This window comes from Erythrolamprus reginae, chromosome 1 (genome assembly GCF_031021105.1).
Source record: "Erythrolamprus reginae isolate rEryReg1 chromosome 1, rEryReg1.hap1, whole genome shotgun sequence".
Lineage (NCBI taxonomy): Eukaryota > Metazoa > Chordata > Lepidosauria > Squamata > Dipsadidae > Erythrolamprus > Erythrolamprus reginae.
This window is the reverse complement of record NC_091950.1, coordinates 184,214,911-184,233,856: the sequence shown is the minus strand read 5'-3', so window position 1 is coordinate 184,233,856 and position 18,946 is coordinate 184,214,911. Positions and strand designations below refer to the sequence as shown.

At 37.5% G+C, this 18,946-nt stretch overlaps 1 protein-coding gene across 1 annotated transcript in view; it reads left to right on the top strand.

Annotated features, from left to right (window-relative positions):
- The window catches only part of KCNH7 (potassium voltage-gated channel subfamily H member 7), a 395,413-nt gene that overhangs the window by 336,566 nt on the left and 39,901 nt on the right, over window positions 1–18,946 (top strand). The window contains exons 10-11 of the mRNA XM_070731643.1: window positions 12,712–12,964; window positions 14,858–15,063. Coding sequence (XP_070587744.1) covers window positions 12,712–12,964; window positions 14,858–15,063 — 459 coding nt within the window. The remainder of the gene's footprint in view (window positions 1–12,711; window positions 12,965–14,857; window positions 15,064–18,946) is intronic.

The window sequence follows — 18,946 nt, the reverse complement described above, 5'->3', positions numbered from 1 at the left end:
GTACCTACCTGAACGGTCTTCTCGCTGCACTGGAAGGAGAGTCCAAACCCACCCGGCACTGTTTAAGTTCAGGGACGCCGGAGTTGGGCAGACATGGTTTTGGTTGAACAGTTGACAATAAAAATTGGTTATCCTCTTACATTGTCTTCATTTTTAAAACTGAGCTCATGGGGGATACAAGGGGGCGGTACCTAATTAATATGTAAATAATTAACTCAGTCTCTACCAATAAGATTGGTTAACTACCCATGTTGGACTCTCCTTCCAGTGCAGCGAGAAGACCGTTCAGGTAGGTACAACGGTCCATTCAGCAGCAGTTATACAAATGACTTTCAAGGAGGTGTTGTGTTTTCATTCCCTATGCTTGATTTTTATGGTAGCTAATGGAATGGCTGATTTTGTATGATGGACTTAAACGTTGAAAAGGGAAAAGAAACATCGAAAGGATTTTTTTAAGCCTACAGAGTCTTTTTAAAGTTGTGCTGTCAATATGAAAGCAACAATAAATATGGCAAATCAGGAAAACTCAACATTGGAAACACCCTTTGACAGAAAACGTCCTAATTTAGTTTAGCTTCTGCAACAGTTAATATACCTCAAGTCAATATACCTTACACTTGAGAGAAAGGTGTATTGAAAACAGTGGAGTTTATTTCTGTGTCAATGTCTGCAATGGCAGAATTCACTGTTAGTGCCAACATTCACACAATCAGAATTAATTAAAAGAATACAGTTAGTCCTCAACTTATAACTGCAGCTGAGCCCAAAATTTAAATGGATTTTGCCCCATTTAAGAGCTTTCTTGCCACAGTTATTAAGTGAATAACAGCTGTTAAGCTATTAACACAGTTGTTAAGTGGATTTGGCTTCCTCATTGACTTTGCTTATCAGAAGGTCACAAAAGGTGATCACATGACCATGGGACACTGCACCCATCACATGTAAAAACCAATGACCAAGCATCCAAATTTGGATCGCATGGCTGTGGGGATGCTGCAATGGTCATAAGTGTGAAAAACCGTCATAATTCACTTTTTTCAGTGCTTTTCTAACTTCAAACCGTCACTAATTGAACCTATTATTTGTGAGGTTCTATCAAAGCCATTAAAAGAAATGACATCTGGTTACTCCAATCAATATTGCTAAATCACTTAATATTTGTTCAGCTGTAGGTATAAGATTTGGTGTATTGAAAAACAATCTTAAGTGGCTTCTCATCTCATATTCATCAATATGCTGGGTGGGATGTCAATTAATCACTCTAGTTGCTATTGCATGTACGTGAACAGATATTAGATTCCTGCTCCAAATCCAAATGCAGCAGTAAACATAATTCAGCAGCATTTTGTTATATGGTCCTTCTTTTATGCTCATGAAATTCTATATATTTAGGAAAGTAACCAAATGACTTTTAATGCAAGGCTGTTGTTCCAACTGTCTTTTATATGCTGTACTTATGAAAGATTTATCTTTTTCTTGTCTGCTTCATACCTTAATACATGGAATAACACCACTCACTGGTAAGAGCAGGAGGTATTTATATCCAATTTAATTCCAGTGTAAAATTGAATATCCCATGTTAACTGTTGAGATTAAATTTATTTTAATGATTTGTCTTTCAAATTGCTTTTTTTTTCTTATTTAGCAATGTGATTGATAAATTGAAGGGCAAAATCAGGTTGAGGTAACAAAAACAAAAAACAAAAACCCCAACCTGAAATCTAAATTGAGAAATATTTTGAAGATGCCATATTCATGGTCTATGGTGTAGCCCCACAATTCTGAATAAAGCCATCATGCTTATCACTCTATGCTTTTGATTGTGTTACTGTTTTTTCAGTCCCACTATCTGCATGTTAGTAGCATACATTTTTAAAAAAATCTTTTCTTTTAGATTCATTTACAGATGAGTTGAACTCACACATTCTTTGAATCATTTGAGCATGCATTGTAATTAATCATGAAAAATCTCTCACCTGTCATCAGTAGCAATTAACAGATTTTCTGAGATTCAAAGGGGATCGCTGGAGATGTTTGTGGCCAGGAGGAATTATGAAAACTGAATCTAGCCTAGTCTAAAAAAAGATTAGTTCCTGCTGTGAAAAGTTAATGCATGCTTTGTGTAATTATATTCACTGTTAAGTTTATGGAGGGTTATTTAAAATGCTTTTTAAAGTGTTAATGTTAATACATTGAAAAAAAATACATTAAAAGGAATATTGGATTAGGTACAAGAGGTTTATGAAAATAAAACTTTATGACATATTTATTGTAAATACAGAAGTTAATCCTTTTTCCTTACTTTATTCCAAATGATTGATCGATCCAAAGAATGGCACCTTCGAACTGAAATAGGCTCAGAATATAATTCATTGTTTTTAAACACTTTTTTATTTTACTTCATCCTCTCCTTTTCTTTTATTATATATCTCAATGTAGCAAACACTTTTCAAAGTTTGTGCCACTAACAACATTATGTTTGGACAAACAGGATTTGGGATTTATTTTAATCACAGTCCAAATTCTGAAAAAGAACACATTTTTAGCTTTTCATTTTGGAGGACCACTAGTGAATAGATGACCTACCAGATCACCCATGAAAAACAAGTGTCCCCATCTTCAAAATGAAGAGAGAATGCGGGGAACTAGTGTTATTCAATTTACCACAATACCTGGGAAACAGATAATAAAAAATTGGTTTTGTTCATAGAAAACTAGGCAAACTTATTAAAAATTATCACACAAAATTTTATCAAGGAAAAGATTTGATAGACTGTCCTTATGGGAATGCTGTATACATACCTTGATTTCATCAAAACATTAGATAAAGTATCCCACAATATTATAATTAACAAACTATTTAATTGTGACTTGAATGACATGCCAATTAAAATGAATAAATTGCTGGCATAAAAGTCATGTTTAATAGGCTCTCATCAGTGATTTTTCATACAAACAAAGTGAGATTTTTAATGAGATGCCTTTTTTCAATCTCACATTCTTCACTATTTAGTATTTTAATGAAAAATGCTTTTCAGGTGAGATAAAATTATCAAGTACTCTGGAAGACAAGTAAAATTTGGAATAGATTACAGACATGATCTGGGGGGCAGAAATAACAGGTACAAACAAAACAAATAATATACTTAGGAAATAGGACTAAGACAAACAAATATAAGCTGTGGAATGCCTGTCTGATAACAGCACCTGTAAAATTCATTTTGGAATAATGATTGACTGCAAAGTGAAGGTGAATCAATAGCATGAAGAACATAGAACTGTAGAAACAGACTTTCCAAAACAGCAAAAGAAATACTTCCACACTGTTCAATGCTGATTAGACCCCACCTATGTATCATATTTTATAAAAGAATTTAAAAAGGATTCCGACAAACCAGAACAAGTTCCGAGATGGGCAACGGGCCTGATCATGAAAGTACAAGTTAATTCCTATGAAGAAAGATTGAGGAAATTAAGGGACGAAATGATAGCATTCTTCAAATACTGCTGAACATTTCATTACCAAACTAGATTACATCATCAGTGGCTGATGATGTTAACCTAGTTTGATAGTGAAACGTCTACATTAAAATAGCCAATCTCAGAGAACACCAAGTTCACAATGGGAATTATCCTCTCATACTGATAATTTTCTAGAGGACTTGGAAGATCTACCTTTCGCCCCAGCGATAAGCTAAAGTGTTTGGATCTTTTATGAGTACTGTGTTGGCTGGATTCTCCATCTTGCTTTTTATCTGCTGGTTTTTTAAACTGTTGTACCATTTTTGAATGGCATTGTATTTTATTTTCTTCATTCAATTGTGAGCTGCATTTGGAGTCAGGTGGGCCTAAATCAAAGAAATGCAAAAAAATGTTTGCACTTCTTCTAGTTCTCTGTCGGTATATCTGATTGACTATTATAATTCCAATTCACTTTGGTTCATCGTGTCTTCTTTGCTGTATCCATTCAACATTGATTAGTTTGCATGCTGTTCACTATAAAGACACAATCTGGGGGAGAATCATATTTGTATTTCCTTTCCTAATTTACATGCATCCATGGTCTTTCATGCATCAAGACAATCAAACTGATATTACTGATATTTAATCTTCTTAGGAAGATTAAAATGTAAAATATACTTTAGCAGATTCTGAACATATTTTAGTTTTTTAAAATGTTAGTGGAATGCCATAGTCATGCTGGTTTGTGAATTTTTTTATATAACAATATCCATTATAATTCATAATTTTGTCCCACCTTTGCTGCCTAGCAATCCCTTTATACACTTATGATGTATTGGATGATGTACAATAATAGCACAATTTTACATAACCCAATTTAGACCTGTCTGTATATTCCTATAAAATGATATTTATGTTTCAAAAGGCTTTTTGATGCCAAAATCCTCTGTGGTATGGTATAATTCAAAAAGAATAAGATGATATTTTAAAGTTTAATGTGGTCAAACCAGTGAACCTTCACAACTATCGAACAGAAAATCTACATTGGGTGACAATTGAAATGATAAGTGGGGGGAAAATGATGGTTATTGGAATGCTTGTAAATACCTTTATGACTGTACCACATCATCCAGATTTTGAAGGCAAGTGGTAGTGACTAAGATGTTAGAAAGAACTGATAAACTTTGAATTTCACAGCTAAACCAGAGGTGGGTTCCTACCGGCTCTAACTGGTTCTATAGAACTGGTAGTAAACCGGTGGTGATGTCACAGAACCGGTTCTGTTGGTGCCGGTCCGTGGCCACCACCATCTTGAGGGGGGGCATTTTTTTGCTATTTTTGATGTTTTTGCTTCTGTGCATGCGCAGAAGCCAAGTATTTGGCACTGTGCATGCTTGTGGAAAGCGCATCCGTGTGGCACAGCCACGCAGCGTGCAATACATGTGCAGCCACGTGGCACAGGAGAAATGAACCAGTGGTGTGGTAAGTTAGAACCTCCCCTGAGCTAAACCACCCAATGAATAGATGAAATTTTTTACCTTGCTGCACTCCTAAGCATTCTATTCTGAGGGTAAGCCCATGGAGATTGGATAGGGCTTATTAACAAGTAAATATCAAATACCACAATCAAATCAATCTAATTTGGAAAACAGACCATTTGATTTATGGTAAAGTTTATGAAGAAGACTTTAAAAAAACTGCAAGATTTATTTTATGATCAAATTTTTTTTTCCTGATAGTTCTGATAGATAGTACATTGTTTAAGATTCAAGCCCTTTCTTCTAGCCTTCACCAGTTCTATGGAAGGTAGTAGTAGAACACTGAAAGTTCAAAGTAAATGTAATTCCTATGAGAGTTTCCTTTTAACAATTCTTCCTTTCTTTTTTATTAACTTATACAGTAAGCCATATTTCTACCTCAGTCTATAACTGAATTTTCATCCTTTGAGCATTGTGGAACATCTGTCTTCATCTCCATCATCACCTTCTACAGTATACGCCTTCTTCCAACCTTACAGAATCAGATACAGATGGAATGAAGGGTCAGATATTATTACCTCTGGTATTTTCAATTTGGTCCCTGAATTAGCCTTCTAAATTCTGGCAGACAAACAGATAAAAAAAATCTATTTCCTCTGCAATGCAGTGTTGTTGCAACTGAGAAGAAGGTTGGATTGAACTTTATAGAAGTGATACAATCCTCATTTGAAGTATAAGAAAAACAATGAACTGCTCTAAGGAGTGCTACAATATCGCGTAAAGGTTCTGCTTTTCTCTCTCTAAATCACATATATTGATTCTTGCAATCTATTTCTCATAAAATTAGTGTACATACAGTTTCGATGGCAAGTGCTGTCTGCAAAGCCCTAAAGAAAGAATCCTGCCCCAAAACGTTAGGATTTTTTCTTCTATTTCTGTCTTTTCCTCTGTGAAGCTACTTTCTAAAAGCATTTCCACTTAAATACATTTTTTTAAAATTTTAGATCTAAAAATATAAATTGTCTTTTTCCCTCCTGATTCTGTATTCCTGTGCTTATCTTGTGCTAATTACAATAGTTTTGCATCCTATATAACATACATAATTTTTGGTCAACTTATTTTGTTTGGGAAGAGCAGGAAGATACACACTTTTTATGTACATCGAACACAAACAATCAGGAATGGCCACTTGCAGTGGTGTGCTTCTGATTATGTACCCATGGAATGTGGCAGGCTGGGTCCTTTGGGCTCCTTTAAAGGAACTCCCCAACTCTTCTCCACAACTATTATCTACCCTCAACTCAGAGGAAGATGCTACTGCCCACCCTTTCCCAATAAAAATCCCTCTCCGCCCTGTTTACTTGGAAGGAAGGAAGTGGCAATTCCCTTTCCAATGGTAGCTTGGAAAATACAACTGGAAGGGAACAAATGTGCACTAAAGGCTAGCCCTCCTTTCTCCCTTTCTCTGATTCATTAAGCATTCAAGCCTTGATCGTGCTCATTGACTAAAAAAAAAACCATAGAAAGAAATTATTTTGGAAGAGGGTGATTTCATCCTCCACGATGTTTCATAAACAGACCCAAAATGAAATTCCTTAATTCCAATGACAGTGCGTAGAATAAGTTACTCCCCAGAGGCCCTCTCTTAGGGAGAAATGTGAATGAATAAATAAATATTTTTCCCCTTTTAATTACCCTTCAATCCCTTGCATTGGGATGGAATAGGGGCAATTGAATGGAGCTGAGCATTATTTTCTCTTTGCACCCAGAGAGAGAAGTATCTGCTTCTACTTTGAGGATTTTTTTTAGAGATTCATTCTTGGTGGATTTCACTACACCAGTTAATTATGAACGCAGGTCTGATCTTATGGAACATTTTTAAAATATATTGTACAGCATGGCAAAACTATTACAATGAATGCAATTTGCTCTTATATAAAAGTGCTTAAGACTACAGCCTTCCTTACTCACCTTTTGCCATTTAAAATTTGCAAATACACACTCCCTGAAAAGTGTAGGCCATCCCTATCCTGAGTGAGAAGATGTGGAAGCTGTAAGTCATGCCCCCATCACCATCCGAATAAACTACTGCAGTGTTCTCTGCATGGGAGTCCCCCTGAAGACCACTCAGAAAGTGTAATTGGTCAGAATACAGCTGTCTATGCTGGCAAGTGAGACCTTCTGCAGCCATATATCATCCAAACTGCAGGCACTGCATTGGCTTTCAAGCAAGTTCTGCATACTGTAAAAGTGATGACTTTAACCTTGAAAGTTTTCATGACTTGGCTCCTCGATACCAATATGACTTCTTTCTATGGGAGCCTATACTTCTCCTAGTTAGGAATGTTGTGTATCCCTTGTATATAAAAATAATTGAGATCATTAGTGATCCGTAGCCAATGTTTCTTAATAATCAAGTCCCACTTGATAAAACAGCCTTCTCCTGACCCCTGTGCTGATTTGAAAAACAATGAAAAGAGATCTATTCCAGACAGCTTTTGAGGGATGATGTCACGTGGAATTGAATAGGATTATCCTTTTAGCTGCAGTAATTTGATATGTTTTTGTAATTATATTGTGCCTTGTTTTTATTACCAAACCCCACCACCACTATATTAAAACACAAGATTTAGGGATATTCCGATATGATAAATACATCCAAATACTCTTTAAGAAAAGAGGTCTTTTAATGAGAAGGATAACTTTACAAAATATCCAGTGTTTTATGTCATTTGTGGGATCAGTTCTAAACACCCATACATTCAGTTGAAACTGATGACAACTGAGCAATGTTTTAAAATAACATTATGCTGCTACAGTTGCTCTGGTTGTCTACAATTGAATAAAGAATAAATAAGTTTATGTGGCCAGAGAAGTTTATAATCCCAAATGCTGAGCCCTTATTATCATTTTTTTTAGGATCAAGCTATTTTTATTTAAAAAGTGCAGATCAATTGCTTAGGGAAGCAGAACCAAGTTAATTGCATCTGTTATTTATAAGATATAGCTGACTACTAGCTGCCCAAGTAATCTCTCCTAGTTTGAAATTATTTCTTCCCTTTTGCCGATTTTGTGCGTTGGTGATCATGTTCTGAGCAGGAGTGGCACCAGTAGCGGGTTGCTACTGGTACGGTCAACGCTATCACACCAGTAGTGAAAATGTGTGTGTCAAAATGAGAAAACATCACCTGGGGATGTGCGAGAGAGAGAGATTTTGGCTTTTTTGGTTCCTGCACATGCGCAGAAGCAAAATTTTGCTTGGACGTGCACTTGAGCAGCAGGAGCGGCAAACCCTGCCTGAATGCCACTCAGGGCAGATGAGATGAGAAGGAAGAAACAATCACATTTGTTTCCTTTGGATTTTAAAGTGAGATTACTTAATGTTACCTTCAAGGAGGTTGCACTCCCTGAATTTGCCAGTGCAATTCCCTGTTCGAAGAGCAGTGTGTAAAATGATTATAAGAATCGTAACAAGCCCAGCATCCTGCATAGGATGAAATATACACGAAAAAAAGCATATATATTACTAAAACCAATATAAAGATTTCATATTTAATAAAATTATTAGCAAAATAATTACATATATAAAATAGTTTCATATTGATATGTTCCAAATATCAAGAAAAAGATTGCAGGAAAATGAAGCGAATTTTCAAGTCAAGGAGCATATCTAAAATCTAAGGAAAAGTGAGATAAACCAGCTTTTGCGAAGATGAGAAACTGAAAGAAACTAGGCTTCAGGCCCCATTTTATTCCTTGATTGGAGTGCTCATGCTCTGGATTCTTTCACTGGTTCTTTATCTTTAGGATAGAAAAGGATTTTAAAAATCCTTAGGAGCTTCTCATAAACAGTTGAACTGATCCAACGTGCAAGGCCCTCTTTTGTTTTAAAGGTTGCTTGAACTCTAAAAATACAAAACTTAAGGGGCGTGCATAAGTGCACCAGCATGCCTACCACCCCCTGTTCTAATATTTCTTTCTTACCAGTATCATGTATATAAACATTGTTATATCTTTGTATTCTACCAATATGACGTACTTGACAAAATAAATAAAAGTAAATAAATAAATAAATTAAATTAAATAAACTCATCGAGCTGGATTCAAATTTCTCTGGATTGTAACCAGACTTCTGCAGGTGGAAGACCATTTTCAATCTCTCCCCCCCCCCTCTCTCTTTCTCTCTCTCTCTCTGCTTTATAGCCCTTATGTTTCCTGAAAATCTGTATTGGGTTTGCCTTTTGAGTGCAACAAGAGTTGGTGCTGGAGCCTTAAGTTATTGGGAAAAGCATCAGAGTCTGTCCTTCAGCAGGAAGCTGGGGGGGGAGAGAGAAGGCCTTTTTGTTCTTAGAGCCATCCTTCAGGTTCCAAGAGTCAGAATTCAGTTAACACATACATGTAGTCCTCAACTTATGGCCACAATCGAGACTGGGAACTTCTGTTTCTAAGTGATGTTATCATTAAGTGAGCCAGGACCGATGACCTTTTTAACACAGCCATGAGGTGAATTGTGCAGCTGTTCAGTGAATCACATTTCCTCCCATTGACTTTGCTTGTCATAATAGCAATAGCATTTAGACTTAAAGCAATCCCTCATTTTTCGTGGGGGATGCGTTCCAAGACCACACATGAAAAACGAATTTCCGTGAAGTAGAGGAAAGATTTTTTTAATGTATTTAACGAGTATTTGGACTTTTAAAACCCACCCTTTGCATTAAACAGTCATTCTATAATATTTCTCAGCTGGAACTACATGTGATATCCTACCAGTTTCTTTAATAGAGTACAGTGGAAGAATTTTAGGAATTTTTAATGGATTTAAAATTTTCAATGGATTTAATGGATTTAAGCCCCCTTTGAAAACCCGTGAAGTAGTAAATCCTCAAAAGATGAACCGCCAAGTAGCGAGGGATTACTGTATATATCGCTTCACAGTGTTTTATAGCGCTCTCTAAGCAGTTTACAGAGAGTCAGCATATTGCCCCCAACAATCTGGGTCCTCATTTTACCGATCTTCTAAAGTTGGAAGGCTGAATCAACCTTGAGCCTACTGAGATTCCATCTGCCAAACTGTTGGCAGCCGGTGATCAGCAGTAATAGCTTGCAATACTGTACTTTAACCACTGCACCACCAAGGCACTTTGGGTGACCTCTAGGAAAGTTGTAATGGCAATCACCTGAACCCTGAGATACTGCAACCATTGTAAATACATGACTGTTATCAAGTGCCCCAATTTTGAGAACATGGCCTACGGCCATTGCAAAATAGTTATAAGTACAAGGATCATCAACACTCACTTTTTTCAGCACCATCATAACTTACAATGGTTGTTAAATGGGTGGTTGTAAGTCGAGGACTATCTGTATGCAAAAACAGTGCATTTTTTTAAAAAAATTAATCTTGATTATGCTAAATCTTTAGAAATCTCACAATGTTATGCTTTTTGTTTCTTAAATTTTGAAATGGCACTCCTGGCCATAGAACTGTAAATTGTGCCTTTATATGATTTTTTGGTTGTTTTGCAGCACAAGTATAATTTATGTAAAGTCATTTCTTAATTCATAGCTTTGCTTCGATGAAATGATGTTCTCCTGTCAAAAGTAACAACCATCCATATCTTGCTTGTTAGAACTGGAGAAATAGGGTCAATGTTTTAGTTATGGATCTATAAATGGCTGCACAGAACTTTGTTGTGCTGAAATGGAACAAAAACGTAAAGATTTAAACACTGGAATGATATTATTTAATTAAAGTGCAATTCAATATAATATGTGAACCTACGAAAGTATCAAAAATCCCTTTAAATGGGTAGATAGATAGGCCATCATTCTATTTGGGTCACAAGCTGAAAAGTACTTCTCAGCTTTTGCGCTTCGATTGAGCTCTCCGTCATAATACACAGCTGATATAGGGAAGAAAGGAAGAGGTACAAAGTTCAGATTGTGCAGCTATTGTCTGAGAGGGAATTGCAATCTCTCACTCCTGGGCTCAGGCACACAGCTCTGCCTTTGGAGAGCCCACAATGGGTTTTTAGAACTTTGAATATAAAGCAAACCAAGAGTAAAACAGCCAAAAAAGGGTTTTCAGCTGCCCTCAAAATTCCACAACCAGCAGCAAGCATACTTTTTTAACATGACAAATGCAAAGAAAGGGAAGGAGTGATGGAATCCCCTCTTTGACTCTGCCAGGGTTCAGAGGCATCGAAGAGTTGTTATCAGAGATGGGGTGATCATTTTCATAACCAGGATAGGCTGTGTGTGTGTGTATTTTTCTTCCCTTGAAGCAGACCTAGCAAAAGAATTCATGTTAAGCTACCATTAGCAATCAAAGGAAATGTCTCAGTGCAGGTTAGCAGCATCAAAGGAACTGCTGGTGCCAAGGTTGGAGCAAGGAAAAGAAGAACCAGCTTCCTTGATCCTACCTGCTGCTGTTCCATTCATCAGGATCCACTTCCGCCACAAGCAAAAGCATTCTTTGCTTCTTCTAAAAGTGGAGACGTTTAACCTACATCAAGCTTGGTCCTTTGCCGCAAGATGTCCTGCTGCTTCCATAAACCTTCCAATTAAGCGGAGTCAACTCTGTGCCTCCCTCGTCTGCTCATTTTTCCTACATAGGGGAAAAAATAACCCCACAATCTCAAAAGGAAGCTTTTCCTGGCCTGACCTGGCCTGAATCAGTGCTACCGGGGGCAGTGGGATATAATTAGGTACCTGGGGGCAGGGGGACCGATTAGGTCACACAGAGTTGGCCTTCTCCGGGTCCCGTCAACTAAACAATGTCGTTTGGTGGGTCCCAGGGGAAGAGCCTTCTCTGTGGCGGCCCCGACCCTCTGGAACCAGCTCCCCCCTGAGATTAGAACTGCCCCCGTCCTCCTTGCCTTTCTTAAACTCCTTAAAACCCACCTCTGCCGTCAGGCATGGGGGAACTGAGACAACTTCCCCAGGCCTATACTGTTTATGTATGGTATGTTGTGTGCATGTTTTTTAAATTATGGGTTTTTAGTTTTAATTATTAGATTTGTATTGTACATTGTTTTTCTATTACTGCTGTGAGCCGCCCCGAGTCTACGGAGAGGGGCAGCATACAAATTTAATAAATAAAGGAAGGAAGGAAGGAAGGAAGGAAGGAAGGAAGGAAGGAAGGAAGGAAGGAAGGATTTCCTCAGAAGTCAATGCAAAATTAAGACATGTTTTTTTGAAGAATTGTTTCAGCATCATTAGCCAGTTTCCTTAGATAAGACTAGAGTATTCTTTCTTCCAACAGAAGCTGGCTTCATGTCTTTGACTCACTGAAACATACATCTTATTTCATCCCTCTCCCTTCACATGTCTCATGATTCATCCCATTCCTCTCACGTTGTGCCCCGTAAGGTTCAATCTCTCCAGTGCCCATTGGAGAGCATAGATTTTCTATCTCAGCATGACCAGAATTCATGCCTTACCCTCCAAAAAATAGCCCTATCGCCAGTGATGTATCAAATTAGGAATCCAACTTTGGACACAATCACTTTCTAGTAAGCTATAGTAGAGATTCAATTCTGATTATTTTGATCCAGCTAGCTAAATAAAAGAACACCCTGTGACTTATATCAAACATGAATGCTTTTACCCATATCTGTGCTGCCAATCAGATTTCTGATTATATTTTGATCTCTGTTGTATTACAGATCTAGTGCCAGTTTCTTTGGCACTGATTGAACAAGGAAATGATATTCCCAAACTATAGGCCAAGCAACTTGGTTGTACTAAACTCTTACATTATCTTCACCAGGTCTTAAAGGGGTTTCCAGAATGTTTGCAAGCTGATATCTGTCTCCACCTCAACCAAAGTTTACTTCAGAACTGCAAAGCTTTCCAGGGGGCGAGCAAAGGGTGTCTCCGGGCTCTGGCTATGAAGTTTAAGACTACTCATGCACCTCCTGGGGACACACTAGTCCATTGTGGTGATATTCTGACTGCACTTTACTTCCTTTCCCGAGGCTCCATTGAAATCCTCAAGAATGACATGGTTGTAGCAATTCTCGGTAAGCGTTCAGAAACATCATTTATTTTGGAAATGTTATTTAACGGTTTGATCAGTAATTGTTCTTTTTTTAAGTGAAGAATTGCTACTGTGTATTAGAAAGAATAAAAAGAGAATATGCATCAATGTCATACTGAATCCAATATGAACTCTTTTGTTTTCATAAAATGTAAATTCTGCAAAATTTAGAAAAAATTAATATTTATTTATTTATTATTTATTTATTAATTAGATTTGTATGCCGCCCCTCTCCGTAGACTCGGGGCGGCTAACAACAGTAAAAAACAATATAAACAAATCTAATATTAAAAGTAGTTTAAAAAACCCAATTTAAGAAACCAATCATACATATGCCATCAAGTTCAGAAAAGCAGGTAGAGCTGAAGGATGGAATTAAACATGTCATCAACTTAGAGTCGTTTCATTGCCACAAACGATCTAAGTCCAACTTCTCTTGAATTCTATTGACCCTTATTTGACACTAGATCAGAGTCAATAGAATTCTATTCAATAGAATCCAACTCTAAGCTTATGATACATTTAACTCTCCTCGCCCAGTTCTGCCTGCTTTTCTCCTACATCAAGCAGTTAAAGCAACCATAGGTGTTGTCGCTTAGAAAAGCAACTACAGTGATGCCTCTATTTAAGAACTTTATTCGTTCTGTGACCAGGTTCTTAAGTAGAAAAGTTTGAAAGTAGAAGCAATTTTTCCCATAGGAATCAAAGTAAAAGCAAATAATGTGTGCAAATCCATTAGGAAAGAAACAAGAGCTCGGAATTTGGGTGGGAGGAGGAGGAGGAAGGAGAGGAGAAGGACAGTTGCTGCCGAAGAAAGAAGGTGAGGGGAGGGGAATAAAAAAAATCCAAAACTTTAAGGCTTTTTTAAAAAAGAGGGACTCTGAGACAGCGAGGAGGAGTACAGTCCTCCAATACACCCGGTGCGAGGCTGCCTCCCATACACTGCGCCAGAGAGAGAAACCCAGGGGGAATGGCAGGAAACTGGCCAAGTCTTCATGCCGCTCTCAAATTTCCTGGGACATTTTTTCATGCTCGGGTTCTTAGGTAGAAAATGGTTCTAAAGAAGAGGCAAAAAAAAGTCTTGAACACCCAATTCTTATCTAGAAAAGTTCTTAAGTAGAGGTGTTCTTAGTTAGAGTTACCACTGTACTGTAATTTGGCAAAACAGAATTAAGCTTAAATTTTATTAGGAACAGATGTGCACTACTACTGTGCTACTGGAAAATACATCTCCATTGTCTAGATCAGGGCTGTCAAACTTGTGGCTGATGGGCCCGATGTGTCACATGCTGGCCACACCCCCACATCATTTAGCATCCAGATATATCATGTGATGCTGCCATGACATGCGAGTTTGATACCCCTGGTGTAGATATTTCAAATTACAAAATACAGAAAAGGCACAGCAGTAATGAATTTCAGTGATCATCCCTTGGGGATTGCCAACAATTATTGCCATAATTGCCCCCAAGAGCCTGATGAATGCTGATGGTAGGAACATGTTTGTAGCACACACCTCGACTTCAGAACTCAGCCATCATTTCTTGCAAAGGTTTGAATCATCATATGCTCTTCGCAAAGGTTTACAAGGATCTTTTATGAGGATCATAAATAACTGCAGCTTTATCTCTAGATGCAAAAACCTATTGAATTCTGTTTAGGTAATAACAACCTTCCGCAGAAAACAGCATCCATTAAGTCAATATGGGAAAGACATCAGAAATGACATCAGACTGTGTTATTCTGTTTTGTTAATGAGATTTCCAGAGAGGAAGAATTTTTTTTACACAGGAAAAATAAATAACTGTTAGTTAAGAAGAGAGACAAATGTGAATTCTTCTAATTACCATGATTTTCTGTACCATTATTGTTACAGGCAAAAATGATATTTTTGGAGAAATGGTCCACCTTTATGCAAAACCAGGAAAGTCGAACGCAGATGTGAGAGCACTAACCTACTGTGACTTACATAAAATCCAGCGAGAAGACTTGTTAGAAGTTTTGGATATGTACCCTGAATTTTCAGATCTGTTTCTCACCAATTTAGAACTCACTTTCAACTTGAGACATGAAAACGCAAAAGTATGTTAATTACAGTTTTTTTTATATATTTTCGTTTCCCAATAAAAATGAGGGTTTATAAAAACAAAATCTGTTCAATCCTGTCTGATCTCAGAGACTGCCTGGACAAGTCCCTGCAGTTTTCTTGACAAGGTTTTCAGAAGTGGTTTCCCATTCCCTCTTTCCCAGCTGGATGAAATTAAGGCAAAAACAACATCTACAAATTGTCTAGAACAGGGATGTCAAACTCGATTTCATTGAGGGCTGCATAAGGGTTGTGTTCGACTTCGGGAGGGGCGACATGTCCAGGGTGGGCATGGCCAGCTCAACATCACCCGTGTCGGGGGCACCTGTGCTGTCCAAGGCAAGGTTGCGGGGGATCCTCCTGCAGTCCCCTGCCAGCAAAAACAGAACTTGGGAGGGCCACCTGCAGCCCTCCCAAGCTCAGTTTTCACTGGCAAAGACACTGCCAGCTGGTCCATCACTCTTTCCAGGGCGGCTTCAGGCCAGATCTGATTACCCCGGGGGCCAGATCTGGGCCTTGAGTTTGAAACATTTAAATATGTTAAAGGGTTAAATAAGGATCAGGAGGGAAGTGTTTTTAATAGGAAAGTGAACACAAGAACAAGGGGACACAAACTGAAGTTAGTTGGGGGAAACATCAAAAGCAACATGAGAAAATATTATTTTACTGAAAGAGTAGTAGATCCTTGGAACAAACTTCAAGCAGACGTGGTTGGTAAATCCATAGTACAGTAACTGAATTTAAACATGCCTGGGACAAACATATATCCATTGTAAGATAAAATACAGGAAATAGTATAAGGGCAAACTAGATGGACCATGAGGTCTTTTTCTGCCATCAGTCTTCTATGTTTCTATGATAGCCCTGGTCTAAAAAAATTTTTAAAAGGAAGAAAAATGTGTTGTGCCACCCTAATAAAAATAGATGATGAAAGATAAATATTGGCAAAGAAAAAAATCCTAGTAAAATTCTCTCCTTTTGCATTGCTTGTTTATTTTCATGATAAGAGACTGGAGCATGAAGAACGTGCTGCTTGATTACAGATACTATTGATCATAGATACATACATACATACATACATACATACATACATACATACATACATACATACATGTAGGAAAAAGCAGTTATACAGTATATTAACATCCAGAAGAGAAAAGAACAGCAATTCTATTACATGGCATATTTAGAAGCTAGCCACATCATAAATATGATTTTTCATGCCTCGATTTTTTTGAAATAATGTATCTACAATCTAAAATTCAATCTCAGTAAAGACAGTGGCTCTCTATCTCTCCCTCTCTATTTTATTTATAATGCAATAGCTTTAGGTTACTACCTAAATTATCCTAGTATCTATATTTTTTTCACTGCTTCGGTTTGCATACAGTATATTTCTTCTTCTTTTCTGTTTCCATCACCTCAATTTCTAGCCGCAATAAAGGCTAGATTTATCCCCAATGCCTATCGAGCAGCATAGTACCTTAGATGTTTCAGGTGGTCAAATTGAGATTCCAATCAGTAACAAAATGTTACTCTGTTTGGCTGCTTTTCCTTAGATTTAAACAGGTTCTTTCCACAATTTAAACAGCTTCTGTTGATATATAATGGAAGGTGGGGTATGTTCCTTGCTCTCTGCCATTTTTACTTTTATCAACCCTTGGAGTCCAGTTGGATAGAACTTTCTCTCCTGAATGTGGTTGTTCCTCATTTGTCACAGCGCCATTTCCCAACATTTTCCCCTGCTGTTTGAAAGCAGAAAAAAAGAAAAAAGGAAGACTAACGGTCAGATACATTTCTAATGCCCATTGCTAATCAATTGAGTGGAATTTTATTTATTATTATTTATGTATGTATTAATTGGACTTTTATGCCACCGCTCTCCAAGGACTCAATGCAAAAGAAAAGCTGCTTATAGTTCAATCTGTGACCAGCTGCTGAGGAAAACCTTATTTTAGGCCTTGTATCCAGTTCTTGGCATCACGCGTTTAAGCAGAATTCAGTGGAATTGGAATAGGACAAGAGTGTCAAACTCATGTCATCATGGCAGCATCATGTGACATATTGGGATTTTTTCCCCATTCACTAAAACGGGCGTGGGCGTGGCCAGCACGTGATGCATCCAGCCTGTGGGCCGGGAGTTTGACAGCCCTGAAATAAGAGAAGAGTATTGAAGACAATTAGAAGAATAGAAATTATGATTGAAGGAACTTGCTGTGTTTAGCGATGAGAAAAGCCAATTGTGGGCAAGTATGATAATGTTACATTCTCCGACTGAAGCACATAGGCTTCAGTCAGATCCTCCATTCTGGAGGGAAAATACTGACTGCTGATTGGCTAGCGCACAGGTAGGCAAAGTTGTCTCTTCTATGACTTGTGGACTTCAACTCCCAGAATTCCTGAACCAATCATGCTAGCACAGGAATTTTGGGAATTGAAGTCCACATGTCGTAGAAGAGCCATTTTTGCCTACACCTGGGCTAGAATGTGTGTTAGACAGAGCCTTTGCTGGGTTGTACATAGTTGCCAAATAAAGAGCTGGGTTTTTTTTAAGTCATTTCTGCCTGCCTCTTCCATTCACCCTACGTAACAGATAGTACTCTTCTCATGTGATGTCAAGACCTTTTTATTTCAGCATGCAGGATGCAAAAACATTATATTTAATTTGCATTACAAAAAAGCGAATTCCAGAAGACTGTTAGAAAATGGTATCTAGCAGACTGACAGTGGAACCAATGATTTAGAAATAGGTAATCTCCCCTTCATTATATTCATTCAAGCAGATACTAGTCAACCATGTACTGAGGATAGTTCCTGTATGGGTTAGAGCAGAGGTCTTCAAACATGGCAACTTTAAGACTTGTGGACTTCAACTCCCAGAATTCTCCAGCCAGCATGGCTAGCTGGAGAATCCTGGGAGTTGAAGTCCACAAGTCTTAAAGTTGCAAAGTTTGGGCACCCCTGGGTTAGAGTATTATGCATAGTCCTTGAGAATCTAAAAGGCGTCTTCTAATTCTACAAATCACAGAAAGATTCTAGGGAGGAAAAAGGTGTTAACTTTTCTTTTAGTCTCCAAACAACAGAAAAAATATAAAAAATTGTAAGGTTCATGTCAATCCAAAAAGGAAGTAAAGTGAATTTAGAATATAAATGCAAATGACATTATGAATGAAGGTCTCATAAAGTGACAGTTAAATTATATATCTTTTTAAAAACCTATTGTTGAGAATTTAACTTAGACCTAGTAAAATCTGTGGAGTACAGGAGAACATTAAATTTTTAATGGAAGACAAAAAGGTTAAGTTAAACAGAGGTTCAATAACCATTTTGTACATCAGCTTTCTCCAACATGGGGTCTGTCCATATTTTAAACAAATGTTTATAAAAATTCTCAGCATTCCCAGCTGACTAGGCAATTCTGGGAGTTCATTTTAAAAATCCATAAAATTTAAAAGTTGTCAAATTTGAGAAATGCTCATCCAGAGGAAGTCTACATTAGGCAAAACTGCTATAAATTGTAATCTGTATTTTACTGAGCAGTGGGTTTATTAACTATATGGGGATGACTTATTCTCCAAAGTGCCTGAGGGTAGGACAAGAAGCAATGAGTGGCAGCTCACCAAGAGAGATCCAATCTGGACTAAGGGGAAATTTCATCTTAAGAAAATTATAAATATTTTCATATATATAAAACACTTAATCAATGGAGGTTTTTCAGAAACCTCAAGACTAGAGAACCATTTATCAAGCATGGTTTAAGGGCTCCGACCTTGGACAGAGTGTTAGACTAGAACAGTGATGGTGAAGCTTTTGTGGGTCAGGTGCCAAAAGGGAGCATGTGTGCGTGATAGCATGCATGTGTGTGCCCACTTCCATAAT